The following is a 15,765-nucleotide window of genomic DNA, read 5'->3' as shown; positions in this document are numbered from 1 at the left end:
TTCCTGTGTATTACACATCTTTACAGAACACCTGCAGGGGCTCTGACAGACAAGTCACAGCGGCAGAGAGGATGATCATACACAGGTTGTTCTACTGGGATGCGCAGAATTTGGTCGCTGTGACTCAGACAAGGTATCCAGTTCCACATGTCACAAGAAGAGCTGCAGAAGCTACAGCTACTGGTCAGACAGTTCTGTTCAAACCCTCAAGCGACCCTGGTCAATGTTACCCTTGAGTGAATGAGGAGCACTCACCCTACGTCTTGTAGAGCCTGCAGAGGAGGCAGTGAAAGTGTGCAAGTGATTCTGATTTCAGACCGACTGTTTATGGATTTGGAGGACAGGAACAACCAAGAAGGGGCTTGGGAGAAGCAGGGAGGTGGAGACACTGCCAGACAGGACTGCTAAGGACTGGTCACAGGTATCTCAACTCCTCATTACCTGCTCCTCTCTCTTTTGCTTCCGCAGCTGAAGACCCTCTTCCTCCCGCCTGCGACGCATCTCGTCGGGGTTTAGGGATTTGTTCTTGTAGCTCTTCAGCCGGAAATTCTCTTTTCCTGAGGTCGTCATGATTGCTTCACAACGCAATTTAAAAAAGAAGACAAAATTACTCTTCAACAACAAATCATTTTATATTCTGTGTCCACTCCTTAAACTCTGTAGCTATGAACTTCCAGCCACTGCCCCCCTGTATTCCATCACCTAACTTCCAAAAAAATTTAGAAGGCGGAAAGTAAAATTTCACAGAATAGTCACTTCAGTGTGTCAGTTCTTCACATCAAACCAACAACCTTTTCTTTTATTTTTTTGAGGCTTCAGAGAGTAAGTAAAGTATTTTATTAAGAACTAAGATCTATAAGGCAGAGTATACAGGCTGGGCTAAAAAGAGAATTGCACTAAAAAAATTTGATATTTCTCCACAGAGAATGAGCCAAATTAAATACTCCTGCCTTTACTCAGAAGTGAAGGTGTCTTAGCTGCTTTTTAGCTTAATTCACGTTGCATATCAGTACAGGGGCCTTTTTCCTGCACTTCATATCCAATGTTTTAAGTTAGTTCAACACAATCCTGTTGAAGAAACTTGAAGAAACCCTGTGTTCTTTCTATCCAGACAAGGCCTACAAGGAAACTGAAACGAAAAGAAAAATTTTAGGTGAGGATGGTTTAACCACTGAAAATGCTCAGTCCTGCAAAGAAAGCAGTGCTATTGTTCCCCTGCTCCCCACCCCCAGTCCCTAATCCTGCCACTGTTTATGCAGAGGGGCCTTTTGTCAGGCTGTGATTTCCATCTGTCTTACGTAACTCAGAGGGGCAGCATTTACAGCTGCCCATGATGGTTTGTACATGTACAACACCACACTTTGGAATCACTGAGCATAAAGCAGTAGGTGGAGAACTACAGGGAAAGAACTCATCCCCTGAGAGGAATGGGTGTGGATCAGGTCTCTACTCTCAGTGCTCCATTCTGCTGCTACTTCTCTCCTTATGTCATCCCTTTAAATCCAAAAGAGGTTGGGAATCAAATTCTCAACATGTCAGTGTTTCCATGCATCTACACAGAGATGCAGAGTCTCCAACATATTGTAAATCCTGTAACACAAAATTTTGGAAGCTGCACTATATAAAAAATTACTCTCCAGGACTTTCAGAGGTCTCTTTCAAATGCTCTAATGTGTTGTATTAAATCAGCTACCTACCTCAAATTCCATAAGCACAGAATCACCAGATGATAAATGAACTCCTGTGCACTTTTTACTTTAAAATGGAGCAACATGAGTCTATACAGAAGCTCAACAGCTTAGGTTTCCTCTTTAAAATACATCAAATGTATATCACGTCTACTGTAACTACTCTTCTTTCAGTTAGCACAAAGAGTTGTAAGAGAATAAAGAAAAAGATACTCAAATATGCTTCTTGTTAGAACCTCTTTTTATGTTGCTTGTACCTGACAGCCATTTATAAGAATTCTGACAATCAGAAGTGACTTTCACAGAAAACATTTTGGACATCACTTCAAGTGTTACTGTATTGTGACAACTGAGATTTAAAAAACTGTTCAGAGACACCAAATTACTACTTTGATTGTCAGTCAGTCAGAGATTGCACCAAATGCAATATAACAACCTGAGCATGTAGGTAAGCAATTCAGCAGCCTTATTTTGCTGAAAAGACTCTCCTGAAAAAGCGCTTTTTCTTTTAATAGAGGTACAACAAAAAGATACATCTCAGAGCACCAGAAGTTCCCTATATCTTTCCTAACAGCGTTGAGACCCCTTTCATGTATTTCCATGTTTGTGCTTCTTACAGTATGCTTGGCAATTATATGTCCTCCACATTTTTAGTTTAAGTGACTACTACCTGTATATTAAACACACACACATTATTTGAATAAGCCTGTGATTTTAACTGTAAAAAGTTCAGTCAACAAACACTCAAAATTTCTTTCAGTCCCAAACTATTTTGATCAAATTATTTTATGTATTTTAGAATAAGTAATTGAACTCAAACACCAGGTGGACAACCATAAGCTAGAAGGACATTCCAAACAGGAAAATGGCTTTGCAGACACTCTGATCATTCTGTCCCTGACCATGAATGAACACAGGCATACACTACAGCCCAGACAACATCAGGCCTTCCATAGTGCTACTAATAATTCTCCATTATTGTCTGAAGTCTGTCTTCTCCAATTCATAAGACTGTATTTGCCTTTATTTGGGATTTCAGGACTTTGACAACTCCTTTGATAAAACTCCTGTGCTCATTTTACACCTTCAATGCCTAGAAGTTCTTAATTTAATTGAATTCTTGACAGGGAACATCTTCATCCCTTAATACTGAATTTCATCTAATTCCTATTATGTAGCCTCCGTATAATGTTCCAATGTTTCTAAACATCAACGACACAACCAACCTCATCATAAGTAGGTTTCCCTAAGTGTATTCTTCCTTACTGTACTTACTAAGCTAGTTTCCCCCTCCCCACCCATCTCTGCATTTGCATTTTGATTTTTTTTCAATTTATTTTACTTCTGCCTTTAAGGTAATAATTTCCATTTTAATTTCAGAGTTCTCTTAGCTCATCATGTTGTACCTTAAGTCATTGTTTCACTTACCGAAAATACAGGTACAGGTTTTACTTGAATTCTTTCTCTGACATTACCCAACAACTTCACAGGTATTACCTTTCCTACAGCCCCTACAAACCGTAGCTGCAGGTTTTGGCAATGCTCATTTCTGACTTTCAAGAGAGCTCACTTAGCACACCAACCCCTTCTTTTATTTCATGAGTAAACTGTACACTTAAAATCCTTTCAAAATAGTATATTATCTTTTACCTGGGAGCACAAACACCTACCACCAAATGACTGGGAATGTTTCTTTCATTGAAAGTGAAAAGATCAAACTCTCTTCATCACTGACAAGTTACCAATCCAACTAGATGTGGGTTCAATAACTTGTTTTATAGTAGGCTGTCACTGGTAGTAAATAAACAAAATACCAGCACACAGCCACATACCTACTTTATACACCTGTCTGTCTAACCTCTATTACTGCTAAACCCATTGTTATTTTCTAAAAGTGAAAGTTCAGCTCTTATGTCCTGAACATATCTTAAAAACACTTCTTTCTTTACCATTCTTTCACTGGTTTCCTGACTACTGATGAAAAATTCAAGGAGTGCAACAAGGATTCCATCCAGCCCACACATCCTGACAGCATCTTTGGACCTATCCAAATGTGTGAGCACACAATGGCTTTTTAGGACTAAAAATCTAACAACTCTGTGTTAGTTGCTACAGTCATCCAAGGATTGTTTGCTATAAATCTCCTCCTCTATTTTCGAGGGTGTAGCTTTTTCCCCAGACTAAACCACAGAAGCAAAGCAACTTCAAATTGTCTCACGGGTCTTGAGCAGCTTTGGTGTGACTTGGCTGAAAATCTTTCAGTGGTCACTTTAAGTTCATCCTTGCAGCAAATAGCAAACCCTGGATCTTCTCTGCATTGTCAAAATTAACGCTTCTTCTGGAGAAGATCTGTGGTGGTTGTCATGGAAATGTTCTACTCATCTTTTCTTTCCTAAAGATAGCACGGTATTGTCCACATTTTTGATACTCCTGGCTACAGATAAAAACCTCTGGAGACCTGGCAAGGAATTTTCATGGTGTATTTCTTGGGCTTTTGTGCAACACCACTCAAGCCCCGTATGACACTTTGTCCTTCTCAGTTTGTCTGCCACAAAAGCAAATTTTAGCAAAATTAAACCCACTAACTATTCCTGAATGTCTGCATTTCCGTAAGAAAAACATGATCCCTAATTTCTTTGCTGATTAAGACAAGAACCCTTGTGGGGGAATGTGGACGTGTTTTTCTCCTTGCTCATCAAGTCAAAGAAACTCTGAAGCACTAGGAAATGCAGAGTCACTTTCTGCCATGACCTACCTTGTCCCAAGCAATCATCTAAATAGGAACAAAAATGAACTCCCTGCCTTCTTAAATCAGCTATCACTGTCACTAGACTTAAGGGCTTTGCCAGAAGGAATACCATGTGACTAATACTCTTGGATATTTCACACGTCAGAAGTACTGAGATGTAAAAATAAAGCTCTTACAATTCAAGAGCTGCAGAATTTTATATATACATAAACTTTTTTTTTAGACATGCAAGAGCATATATGTACCATGTATACACAATGAAAATAAGATTACCAAATACACTCCTGATATTAAAGACTGTCAGAGACAGACTTTCCTTCTTTGGAAACAGGGGCAAGAATAAGAAAAAAAATGTGTTTCAGAAGTGTAGATCTTTACATGACACTCTACCTCACAATGGGAATAGGTCAGAAGGGGAAGGCTTGAAAATTAAGGCAGAATAGCAGTTTGAAAAGAAACCATGATAACAAATTATCAAAATGCCCATGATTTGCCATACTGTGAGGTACATTTCCTAACTGAGGCAGTTGTCAGAAGGAAAGGAGCCACTGGAGGCACACTTGGGAGCTCTGCTGTGCTGTCACACTGCTGTCTCTCCTTTAGACTGCTGCCAGAGAGACACGGAAAAGATACAAGAGGCACCGTCAGCCCTGAAAGGACAACATGTGTTGGAAATGGCACTGTCAAGACAGAACTCCAAGCAGAGACAGAAGCTGGAATTATTCAAGGGAAGAAATGCACAAAACCTTTACTTCCAAGGAGATTTTAGTTTGTTTACTGGCTCTGCTGTAAGATTCTAGATGTCCTAGAGAAGAAGTTCCCTCACAATTACACTTCTTGACATCAAGCCAAATACCTACAGCCTAGCCTGGACAGATGTTTGAGCAATTCCCTGAGCTCTGATTACAGGATACATCACCCTCTGACACTCTTCAGTGCAAGACAAGAAAACCCATTCAATTTAAAATGCCAACCATTCATTGCTCTCATCGGCAGTCTCAAAAAAAACCCCAACATTTTGGCCACAAATGTGTCTGGGGTTTTTCCCTCTGAAGCGTAGATTTTGGAAGTCCTTCTCATTTGCTTTTTGGTAATTCACAGGCAATGAGTCAGGACACTAACAGAAGTAAATGGTCAGCTTTCTTGGAGAGGACAGACAACAAAAACCCTTCATAATAAAACCATGAATACTACAGGGCATAGAATGATAAAAATATCACCTGGGATTAATGCTATTTCCCTGGAAAAACTTCTAGAGCAAAATCCTACATTTGGCATTGTCCTACAGAGATGAAAACACATCCACCAAGTCTCTATACTGTTGACAGTGTTATCTGAGAGAAAAAGGAAAATAAAGGAAATCAACAGATTGACTTCTCTCTTCACTGCTGTCTCCTGTTGTTCCAAAAACCAGCTCAGCCAGACAAACACTTTGATGAGATTGTGCCTACTTCTTTTGCAAAATTATTTGACAAACCATACTGGCTTATAGGGGTGTGTGGCAATGCCCATCAGCAGAAGCACCCATATCACCTGAGGAAGAGGGTGTTACTTTCTCTCTTGATTCCTGTAAAGCTCAGAACATCTACAGGAAAGGATATATATTCATCTCAACAACAAAAAGCTCCTGTTCAAGCAAAGTACAGCCAATTTCCAAGACTTCTGCTTACCTTTCTCTAGGCGTAAAAGAGGATTGGGAAACATGTCTCACAGTCACTATAAAATTAGCAGTTATGGTATTTGTAAAAACCTGTACAGTAAGCTTTGCTGATGATGTATCAAACGCTAGTGCTAACAAACAAACAAAACAATCCTGTGAATTTAATTTTCTGTGGTTTATGAAAGCTGCAACAGCCAAACAGCAGAGATCCACACTCCTAGGGCAGCCAGCATACAAGAACAATGGAGAAGAAATGGAACCACCACCCTCTGCTATCCAAAAGGCCAGAAGATGAAAGGAGCTTCAAATGTAACATAAGAATTGTAGCCAAACATGAATAGAAGGAATAGGCTTGAAACACGGTTCAGACTTTAGGAGACTTTCCATTAAAAACTGGTAGTAAGAAGTGGATTTCTTCATGGAACTGCTGCCCATCGCCATATCTTTCAAATCTGCTTTATTTTGCAGGCTTCCTTGTCCTCTTAGGGTTTTTCCCTGCCCAGTGGTAAGCCTTAATTCACAATTGTTTCTGTTCTAGCACTTTCGTAACCCTGTGAAATAGCAAAACAAGTACTAACCCACCTAATCTGTGGCTAATTTGGCATGTTCAAGCTCTAGACCACTTGGCAAGCTGCACTGGTTCTTGCTTAAAAATAAGAATAATCTTAAAATAATTAACAGAAGACCTAAAAGAAAAACAACATTGCACAACATTGAATGTGATATTACAGACAAATTACAAACTTTAATATTGACTATTGCTCAAAGACAAAAAAAAAAGGGGGGGGGAATACATTGTGCACCATGTGAACAATGTTGAGACATCTCTGTCAAATCTGCAGGGGTGTCACATTGTCACATTTCAACACCTCATCCTTTCTCATCAACTAACAGAAAAAAGGGATGAGAAGCTGGCTAAAGTTAAGAAAAATAACTACCATATCAAAGGTGTTTCTGCAAAATTACTGATCTTGAAAGGTACATGGATTATATCTCCAGGTAACATTCAGAAAGATCTTCTGTCCTTATAAAAAGAAAGTACTTATTTTTAAAGAGATGTACATAAAACCAAGCCAACACTAGATTGCCAGGTTCCTGATCTTCTTTACATTAAAAAAAAATGGAAAAAAATCAAGAAAGTATATTACACATTGCTATAAAAAACCAACCACTAACAGAAACAGAATTACCTGACACTTGGTGCTACTTCAGAAACCGATCTGGCACATCAGCCTGTATTACTGGTTAAACACACTGACAGCCACAGAGTTGGACACTTCATTATCAAAAGTTTGAGGATTGTGTGGGGCTTCTTTTTTTTTTTTTTCCCTTTTTTGAAGAAACTCTGCTGAACAGCTTAAGAACTAATGCATTTACAAGGTTTATTGGAGAACAGTTTTAGCAAGGGGACAGGCACAATAAAAGATTATATATAGCGTATCTAGCACTTTGCTATACATTTACTACCATGAAGATATTTACAAGATGTTTTGAGTTCCATTTTTTAAAGGTCCATTTTGACTTAACAAGGCAGCAGATACAATTTTCAAAGTTCCAGAAAGCTTTTAACTTGAGTGAGAAGGCAAAAAAACTGGCTGTCAAAGCCAGGTCAGTTTAAAATGAAAACATCTTCACATTTGTTAACTGAGACTTTCTGACTTGAGTTGGAAACACAAAATTCCTTTACTGCGTTCAAAGACGCTGCAGTGCAATAAACCTGTTTAAATTAAAGACCCCTCACCTTTATTTCTGTAATCCCACAGTCCACAATCAACCTGAAACCGAAAGGTCCCACAAGTCATAACACAAAGCAGCAAGTGACGGGGAATTAAACTATTCAGCCACACAGGATTATACTGACATTAAAAAAAATACCCTCATGTTAATGTGCCCATCCACAAGAAACAACAGAAGTGAATATTCCTGTGTGCCAAATGAAAATGTCATCTGTTTTTCTTTAAAAGCAGAGATACATTTGTATTCTGACCAAGATTACAGCACATCCTCCCTGCACTCAAAGAATGGACTGGCCAACCATGTACTTCCTATAAGGTCATACCTAAAAGAGGGAGTGCTTGAAAAACCACATTTGACAGTCATCTGTCAGAAAAAAAGATCACTCTAACATGTCCAAAATCCTAACTTACCTGAAACATTCTTTATGACTGAAAAAGAGTGCACCTTCCAAAATTTCATACCATGAAAAGAAGAAATCTCTGACAGTTTAAAACAAATTAGGTTAAAAATGAACTGAATTATTAAGTAAGTTGACTTTGTAGTTTCAAACAGCTTTTGTTTAGGATTGGGAATATCAGAAGGCACTGAAACCAATGCTTCCCGTGATGACAAATCTGCCTGCCACAACTGCATTATTTGCTGTGACTCAGCACTACAGAAGATACATGTGCAAATCCACAAAATAACAGTAAATCAAAATTCTACTGATTTTATCCTAGCTTTGGACATCAGCAATGAGAGTCACACAGCACTGAGGTATCAGCCCCACCAAGCCAAAACCCACAGGCACTTCAAAGCTTGGTTACACTCATTCTGCCTCCATCCCATTTACACCTGATATCCTTCCTTTCAAAAGCTCCTGAATCCAACAAACAGCACATTCACAGAGACACCTCTCCTCTTTTCTGATAACTTATCAATACCAAAAAGAAGCTAGAATAAGAACACGTAGGCAGCTGAAGAAAGGATCATGTGGACGCTCTACAAGGAATCCCTGTGTCTTTTAAGAGGCAATCTCACCCTACTTCAGACAAAAACAACACCACCCTAATGTTAATCACAACATTTTCATCAGACTTTACTTATAAATACTTAGAGTTTGTGATCCACTCAGAGGTGGTTTGCTTGTCAAAATGACATTTTTGTAATTCAACAGGTGAACTTGCTTTCTAGTGCTACCTTAGCACGAAATTTGGTAGGCCTACAGAGCCTTGTTTGGAGATACGTTCAGGATGTTTAGCCACAGGGCACTCATTTCACGGTTTGAGAATCAGCATATCACTTACATGTAATCTCAGTTTCACATAAAATAAAATAAAGATCTGTGTGTGTCAAACCAGTTGGTATCTCACAGAACATATGAATCCTCCAACTGCACCTGACAAGCACTCTGAACTACCAAATAAAAACAGAAAAACAGAGAAAATAAATACTCTGTCAGCAGCAGGTGACTGGCTAAACCCTAAGTCTTACGTCACACTCTGAAAGCTCAGAGTCCCTAACTCTCCACACACAGGAACAGTCGCACTTCTTTCTGTTCCAATGTGTTTTGGCATCTGTCTCCTCATGACACTAAAGCAATAATTATGTCTCAAGAAAGTGTTCACATTATTCCAAACCAAACTTCTTCTGTCACTGAACTCCATTTATTTCTAACACGAACAGAGCAGCAGAAGTGACTCTATGATGTCCAGTCTACTCTTACTTTCTATCACTTGTTCATACCTTCCTGCTACTAACATCCTTTATAAATCAATTCTAGTGAAAGGAAATTTACTGTCACCTGTCTTAGACTAACCTCTACTTTTTATCTTCAAAATGAATCATTAAATCTGCACAATGTTTAACGCAATTCAAGACATTCAGGAGGTGACATAATATAATTTCCAGTCCTCCTAGTCTACAGATTTTATATTCAGTAGCAGTTTTCAGAGCATTTAGCTTAAAATTACTTCTTCTGTTTTTTCAGAGTCCCTTTACCCTGCCCACAATAATTTAAAAGTACTGGTATTTCTACAGGCCTTGCATTCTACTGCTGGCATTTTGTATCTTGAAAACTCCACATTCGTTCTTGGAAATAACATTGAGCAGTTTAATCCATTTAGTTGCTTAACAGACATTAAAAGCTGTAACAGACAAGGGTTTTTTTCTTCAGAGCAAAAAAAAGCTGACTTGCTATCATAATGCTGCCTCTATTTTCTGTAATTTATAGCAGCATTTCTTCATTAGTATTATTATATTATTGAAATAAATACATCCATTATGCTTTAGCTCCTTAGCATGAAGCTGAATAATTTTTCTATCAGTTCAGCTTCCACTTGTTCTCTGAAAAAGAGGTGGTCTGGTCTTTCTAACTTGTTTGTTCATTACATCATTCCAGAACCTCCTGTGCAGGTATTTCAGCCACTCAGAACATTTCATCAAGTGTGTAATTCCTTTAATGTCTTTTATTTTTCTTGACTTGCTCACAGCTTCTAGGCTCGCTCACTACTCCCTTTGGCCTTTAGAAGTATTTAAACAAATACAGTAAATGTAGCTATTTGCTGCTGCTCATCTATTTCTCTTCTTTTTCAACTTACCATTAAAGCCCCTAGCCCTAAATCATATCACTCTTTTTTTTATCTGCCATATGCTATTTTGGAAAAACTTGCTTTCAGTTTTTCAGGCAGGCACTGTTTTACATTTGTTACCTCTCGCCATAAAAGGTAAATTTTCCAACTTAAGAACTTGTTCAGTTGCCTTTAAAGGTACACTTTTCTTTTGTGTTCTTAAAGATAAAAGTTAAGAAGTTGGAAAACATTTCAGAAAAAAAATTGACAACACTGTGAAGACACAAACAGAAATATTTTAAAGCAAGTCTGTAGAAACAGGACTATAAAAGAAAATGCACCGTTCTATTAACGTTAGCTTATTCCTCTCCTTAGACAGTGAGGAAATAAAAAAAAAAGAAAGAAAAGAGCACTGTATAGAAACACCCAAGCTGAAATAAGACTATCAAATAACCTGCTTAAATCAACATTTACATGCAGGAGTTTCTATAAAGAACCTTTTAGAAACTGCTACAACTGACTGTAGGACTTCTTAGTTCTTGTGGTGACCTGGGCCAGTGCTGCTGCCACGGGCTGTTGCTGCCTTTCCCTTTCCAAGTGGACTAAACTGGGACTTCTCCAGGAGCCAGCACTCAGCTGAATACACAGGACCACATGAGCATGCCAGCTTTGGAGTCATCAACACAGAGAACATAACACTGCAAAAAAATCAACACACGGCACACTGACAGCAGAAGGTGAACACTGTGCTACAGTGTCAGAACAGGAGATGGGATAACAAAGGCTCTGTTTTGAAGTTGGGGGCTGTGGGGGGATGCCAAGCCCCCAAAAGAGTTGCATCTCTCAGAAGTGAAGCATCACTGAACCTGTTTCAAAGACTGTGACAAGAAAATCCAAGCTGGGAAAAACTTCTACCTCATGTGTCATCTGAAATCACTGTGCCTCAAGCTAAGATCCACTTCCCCTGTGCCTATGGGTATGTCTAAAGAGTAATTAAAAGGTGCAACCACAGTTCAAGCAGAAACTTCAAAACTTGCTTTGAATGAGCTAGTTCACATGTCAATGCAGGTGGTAACACTGAAAGGACAACACAATGAAGTTACAATAAAAACAAGGCCAAATACACAAAAGATCAGCTTGACCTATTAATTGACACAGTGCTTCATTAACTATTCTACTCTAACTACTAATTGCCAGAGGTATATACAAAATAGCCGTAAAATAAAGAGCTTCTAAGGATAAAGTTGCAATCCCATTTCCTGAGAGCTCACAGACATATCCCAACTTTGTTAAGTCTTTCATTAACATCAGGCAGTCGGAGCAGAAAATACGCCAGCAAACAAAAAAATCCAGAGGAACGGCAGCTTGAATAAAGGATAAAGGGACCATTAAACACTACCACTCAGCACCATTTGGGAATTCTGCAGAAACAGCAGCCCGGTATTTTCACAGCTCATGACGTGTATTTTCAGCCCGGAGTTTCATTTTCATGAAACGCCCTCAAGAGGCAAAGCTTAAAATCATTGTTACATGGACCTCGCTACGGGCGAGACAGATTTAGAGACTATGAATGGGACAAGTTTCTGCTGCATATAAAGTCTCTGGAACAGGACAATTGGAAACAGCTACCAAGCACAAACCTTTCGTCGTACATAGGCAAAGAAATAACGTTGTAAGTGAGATCATGCGAGGCTCAGGGCGATATTTGCAGGGAGGTGGCAGAGATTTTTTAAGATCAGGAAGATCCAGGAGAAAGTTTCCCTTCCCCTCCACGGAATCAATTAGGTTGGAAAAGACCTCTCAGATCACCGAGTCCAACCATGACCCAACACCACCATGTCAAACACACCATGGCACTGAATGCCACGTCCAGTCTTCCCTCAAACACCTCCAGGGACGGTGACTCCCCCATCTCTTTGGGCAGCCCATTCCGATGCTTCTCGTGAAGAAATTCCTCCTGATGTCCAAGCTAAACAGCCCCTGCCTCAGCTTACGACGCCGTCCCCTCGAGCCGCTGCCGCCCTGCCTCTGCTCGCACCCCGTCCCGCCGTGGGGGCAGCATCACCGGGCCAGCCCGCCCCGCGGAGCCAACCACGGCGACTTCCACAGCCGGCGCGCGGCCCCGCCACCGGCACAAGCCAATAGAGTCGCTCCAGCCACGAGGAGCCTCTCCCTGAGCAGGGCAGGACGGGCCCGCCTCTCCCCAGTTCCCCCGCGACGTTCGGGTCCCGGGACCGGGACCGGTTCCTGTCCCGATCCCGGCCCACGCGCGCGCCGCTCCCGCCGCGCCGGCCCCGGCCCCGCCCCGCCCCGCGCGCGGCCCCCGCGCGCCTGTTGCGCGCGCGCGCGCCCGGGCCGGGGGTTCGCGAGAGGGCTCCCGCCGCGCGCGGCACCCCCGGCCCGGGCCTCCCCTCCCCCCTCTCCACAACCCGAGGCGCCCGCAGCCGATCCCCGCCCGGTCCCTCCTCCCGCGGGAACGCGGCTCCGCGCGCCGCCCGGCTGCCGTCACGCTCGCTCCGCCGGGGCCGAGGTAACGGGGCTCCCCCCCGGTCCCCGTACCTGCTGCCGGCCCGGCGCGGCCCCGCGCTGTCTCCTCTCGGGCCCGAGGCGCGCGAGCGCCGCTCCCTCCCTGCCGCCCTCCTTCCCTCCCTGCCTGCCCGGCGCTGGCTGGCGACGGTACTGCGCACGCGCGCGGCTCGCCGCGGCGCCCTCTGGGAGGGAGAGCCCTTCCGGCGAGACCGGCCGGCGGCGACGGCGCCCTCCTCAGGACGGCGCGGCCCCGAAGGAAAGACTACGGCTCCCGGCAAGCACCGCGCGCACCCGCGCGGGCGCGCCTCTCCCGCCGCCGGGCACGCCGGGAGTTGTAGTGCGGCGGGCGGCGGCGCCGCGCCCGCAGGGGTTTGGGGAGCAGGGAGGAGGTGCCGCGGTCCTTCCCCGCCTGAGGGGCGGCGGCGGCCGGCCTCGGGGATTGCGTGCCGGGACACGGAGGCGGTGGTGGCGATGGTGCAGCAGCCACTAATGCCACGGCGGTGTTAGGCCCCGACGCGCCGCCCGCCAGCGCCGCCGCCAGGGAGCTCAGTGCCGGGAAGTGCTGAAAGAGGCAGGCATGCTCCGTTACGGCCCAGGACAGCGCAGCGGGCTGATATTTCCACTTTAATGAATGCGGGTCCCTTAGCCGTGGCCTCGGTGTCACCGCAGGCCGCGTCACTGCGGGTGCGGCAAGCGGCGGAGCCATTTCGCCGTGCCACGGGCGATGCCGCGCACACAGCGGCGGCCGCGGGCCGGAGAGTCAGCACCGAGAGCCACCAGGGCTGCGGGGCAGACACGATTAGATTGGGTGGCACAAGCTGGCCTGCACAGCCCCAGAGGAGTACAGGGTGATGATGGCAGGAGGGGGAGCCCAGGCAGCACCTGCCAGGCTGCTTCCAGGCCCATCCCAGGAGCCATCAGCCCACTAAAGGCTCATTTCCAGGGGCACAGGGGCACAATGGCATCTGGGAACCCAAACCAAGGACTTGGAGGAAGGAACACCCTGTCCAGCCCCACCCCAGGGGAGCCTCGGCCCCAGAGCACCTTTAGGATTTGGGGTGTAGCTGTGGCCAGGGGTGTGGGACACAGGATGGGATGCAGGGGAAGAGCATTTGGGGACAGGACTCCTTAGGGAATGATTGGGGCAGGAACCAGGGGTGATCTAGGAGACATAGAGAAACAAATACAGCATACAGGAATAAAAAGGGCCAGTCACGTGGAAATGATTTGTGATGGTTTGTCCATGGTTTGTCCTGGTCGGTGCAGCCTGTCGGGTCTTCTCATTAAACTCCTTTTGCACTTTGCCCTGGGTGAGGAACTTGTGGCCAGAGCTCCACAGGGAGTTGGCTACGGGGGGCTGGAGAGGTTGGGATTGAGGGGCAGCTGCTGGGCACTGCCTGAGCCCAGCTGCTGGAAGGAGACACACTGTACATGTGTGTAAATACTTCTGTAAATACACAGACACCCACTAGTGCACCTCCATCCTGCCCAGCTGGAGCAGGGCGTGGGATGAGGCTGCCAGTGCTGCGTGGGAGTGCTCTGTGAGGATGGATGTGTAATCTGCCCATGTGTATTTGCTTAATTGGTGCATATGTGAATTTGTGCATGTGCCTCTTGGGAATACAAACTCTGTCTGGCTATTGTTTGGACCTGGGTATGGAGCTGCAGCAGCCTCACCTCTCTCAGACTACCAGATCTCAGACAATTTAGCCACATCAATAGATACATATATTTGTGTACATATATACATTGGTATATTTCATAGGGCATCATATAGAAGCATAGCATGTCTACCCATTGAATGGAGATAAGATAAAGCAGACAAGCAATAGCTTTATCCCAAAGCATTTGCATCAAAAAATAAAAAAATAAATAACAGTTCCGCTTTTCTTTCAAGGACTTCACGTTTCTTGTACCGTACCTAAGCACATCTGTAATGCAGCAGGAGGTCTGGTTACAGTATAGGTTGGCATTCCTGATATACCTTGAATCAAATTAGCACAGTTATGGGTGGCAGCGGAGATCTTCAGGTTCTCCAGGTTTTGATAGAAGTCTGCTTTCAGGTGCAGCTGAGCTAATGCAATGCAGATACAAGGATGAATTCCTGTTTCTTTCTCTCTGCTCTTCTGCTCCCTTCTCCCCACCAAGTACATATTTCAGGCATGGTGAACTGTGTTTATTCTGCATGTCTTGTGATAACCTGCCCTTAACAGCCACCACAGATGACACCTTTTTGGATCACAGTCATCACCTGCAGGTGAGGATTTGCAAAACTTGAGGCCTTGTGTTGGGTGAGGCTGTGAGGTACCAGAGAGAGAGAAAGAGAAAGAGAGAGAGAAAGAGAGAGAGAGAGAGGCAGGTCCAGGCTCTGTGTGGTCACGGAGCAAGGCATGGAAACAGCAAAAAGTACCACTAGAGTTCCATCCAGCTGCATGAAACCAGAGATACCTGAGACCAGGCTCACATCAGGTGCTGGTAGAATTAAGACAGAAGGTAGCTTCGTTTCTGACAACAACTTCTGAAGCCCTGAGCATTTTTGTAATCTGAGTTAGTTAAGCTGAAGGGAATTTACTCTTAAACCAATACACAATTTTGAGAAGAATTTTTCTTCATGTAGAAGTGAGGCACACCCTCAGCATGTTTTTAAACACAGCCTGAAAAGATGACAACAACATGGAAGGCTGAAGAATGACCCTGAGCTGGGGGAGGAGGAGTGGAAGTGGACAGGGTAAACAGATCAGCCATCACGCTGTGATTGGGTTAAATTCGAGTTTAGGCATAATACCCCTGGCTCTTGCTTTCCCCAGTGCAATGGGATGCCAGAAAATGGTATCACGATAATACAGCCCTTTC

General features: G+C 43.7%; 1 protein-coding gene across 1 annotated transcript in view; it reads right to left on the bottom strand.

The window, feature by feature from the left end:
* Window positions 1–13,085, bottom strand: part of KPNA1 (karyopherin subunit alpha 1) — a 50,100-nt gene extending 37,015 nt beyond the window's left edge. The window contains exons 1-2 of the mRNA XM_063394258.1: window positions 12,943–13,085; window positions 442–575 (exon numbers count right to left, since the gene is read on the bottom strand). Coding sequence (XP_063250328.1) covers window positions 442–570 — 129 coding nt within the window. The 5' untranslated portion in view covers window positions 571–575; window positions 12,943–13,085. The remainder of the gene's footprint in view (window positions 1–441; window positions 576–12,942) is intronic.
* Window positions 13,086–15,765: the final 2,680 nt, after the last annotated feature.

The sequence above is a fragment of the Prinia subflava genome, chromosome 3 (assembly GCF_021018805.1).
Source record: "Prinia subflava isolate CZ2003 ecotype Zambia chromosome 3, Cam_Psub_1.2, whole genome shotgun sequence".
Taxonomy (NCBI): domain Eukaryota; kingdom Metazoa; phylum Chordata; class Aves; order Passeriformes; family Cisticolidae; genus Prinia; species Prinia subflava.
Note: the sequence above shows the minus strand (reverse complement) of the source record. Positions and strands in the feature narration are given on the sequence as shown.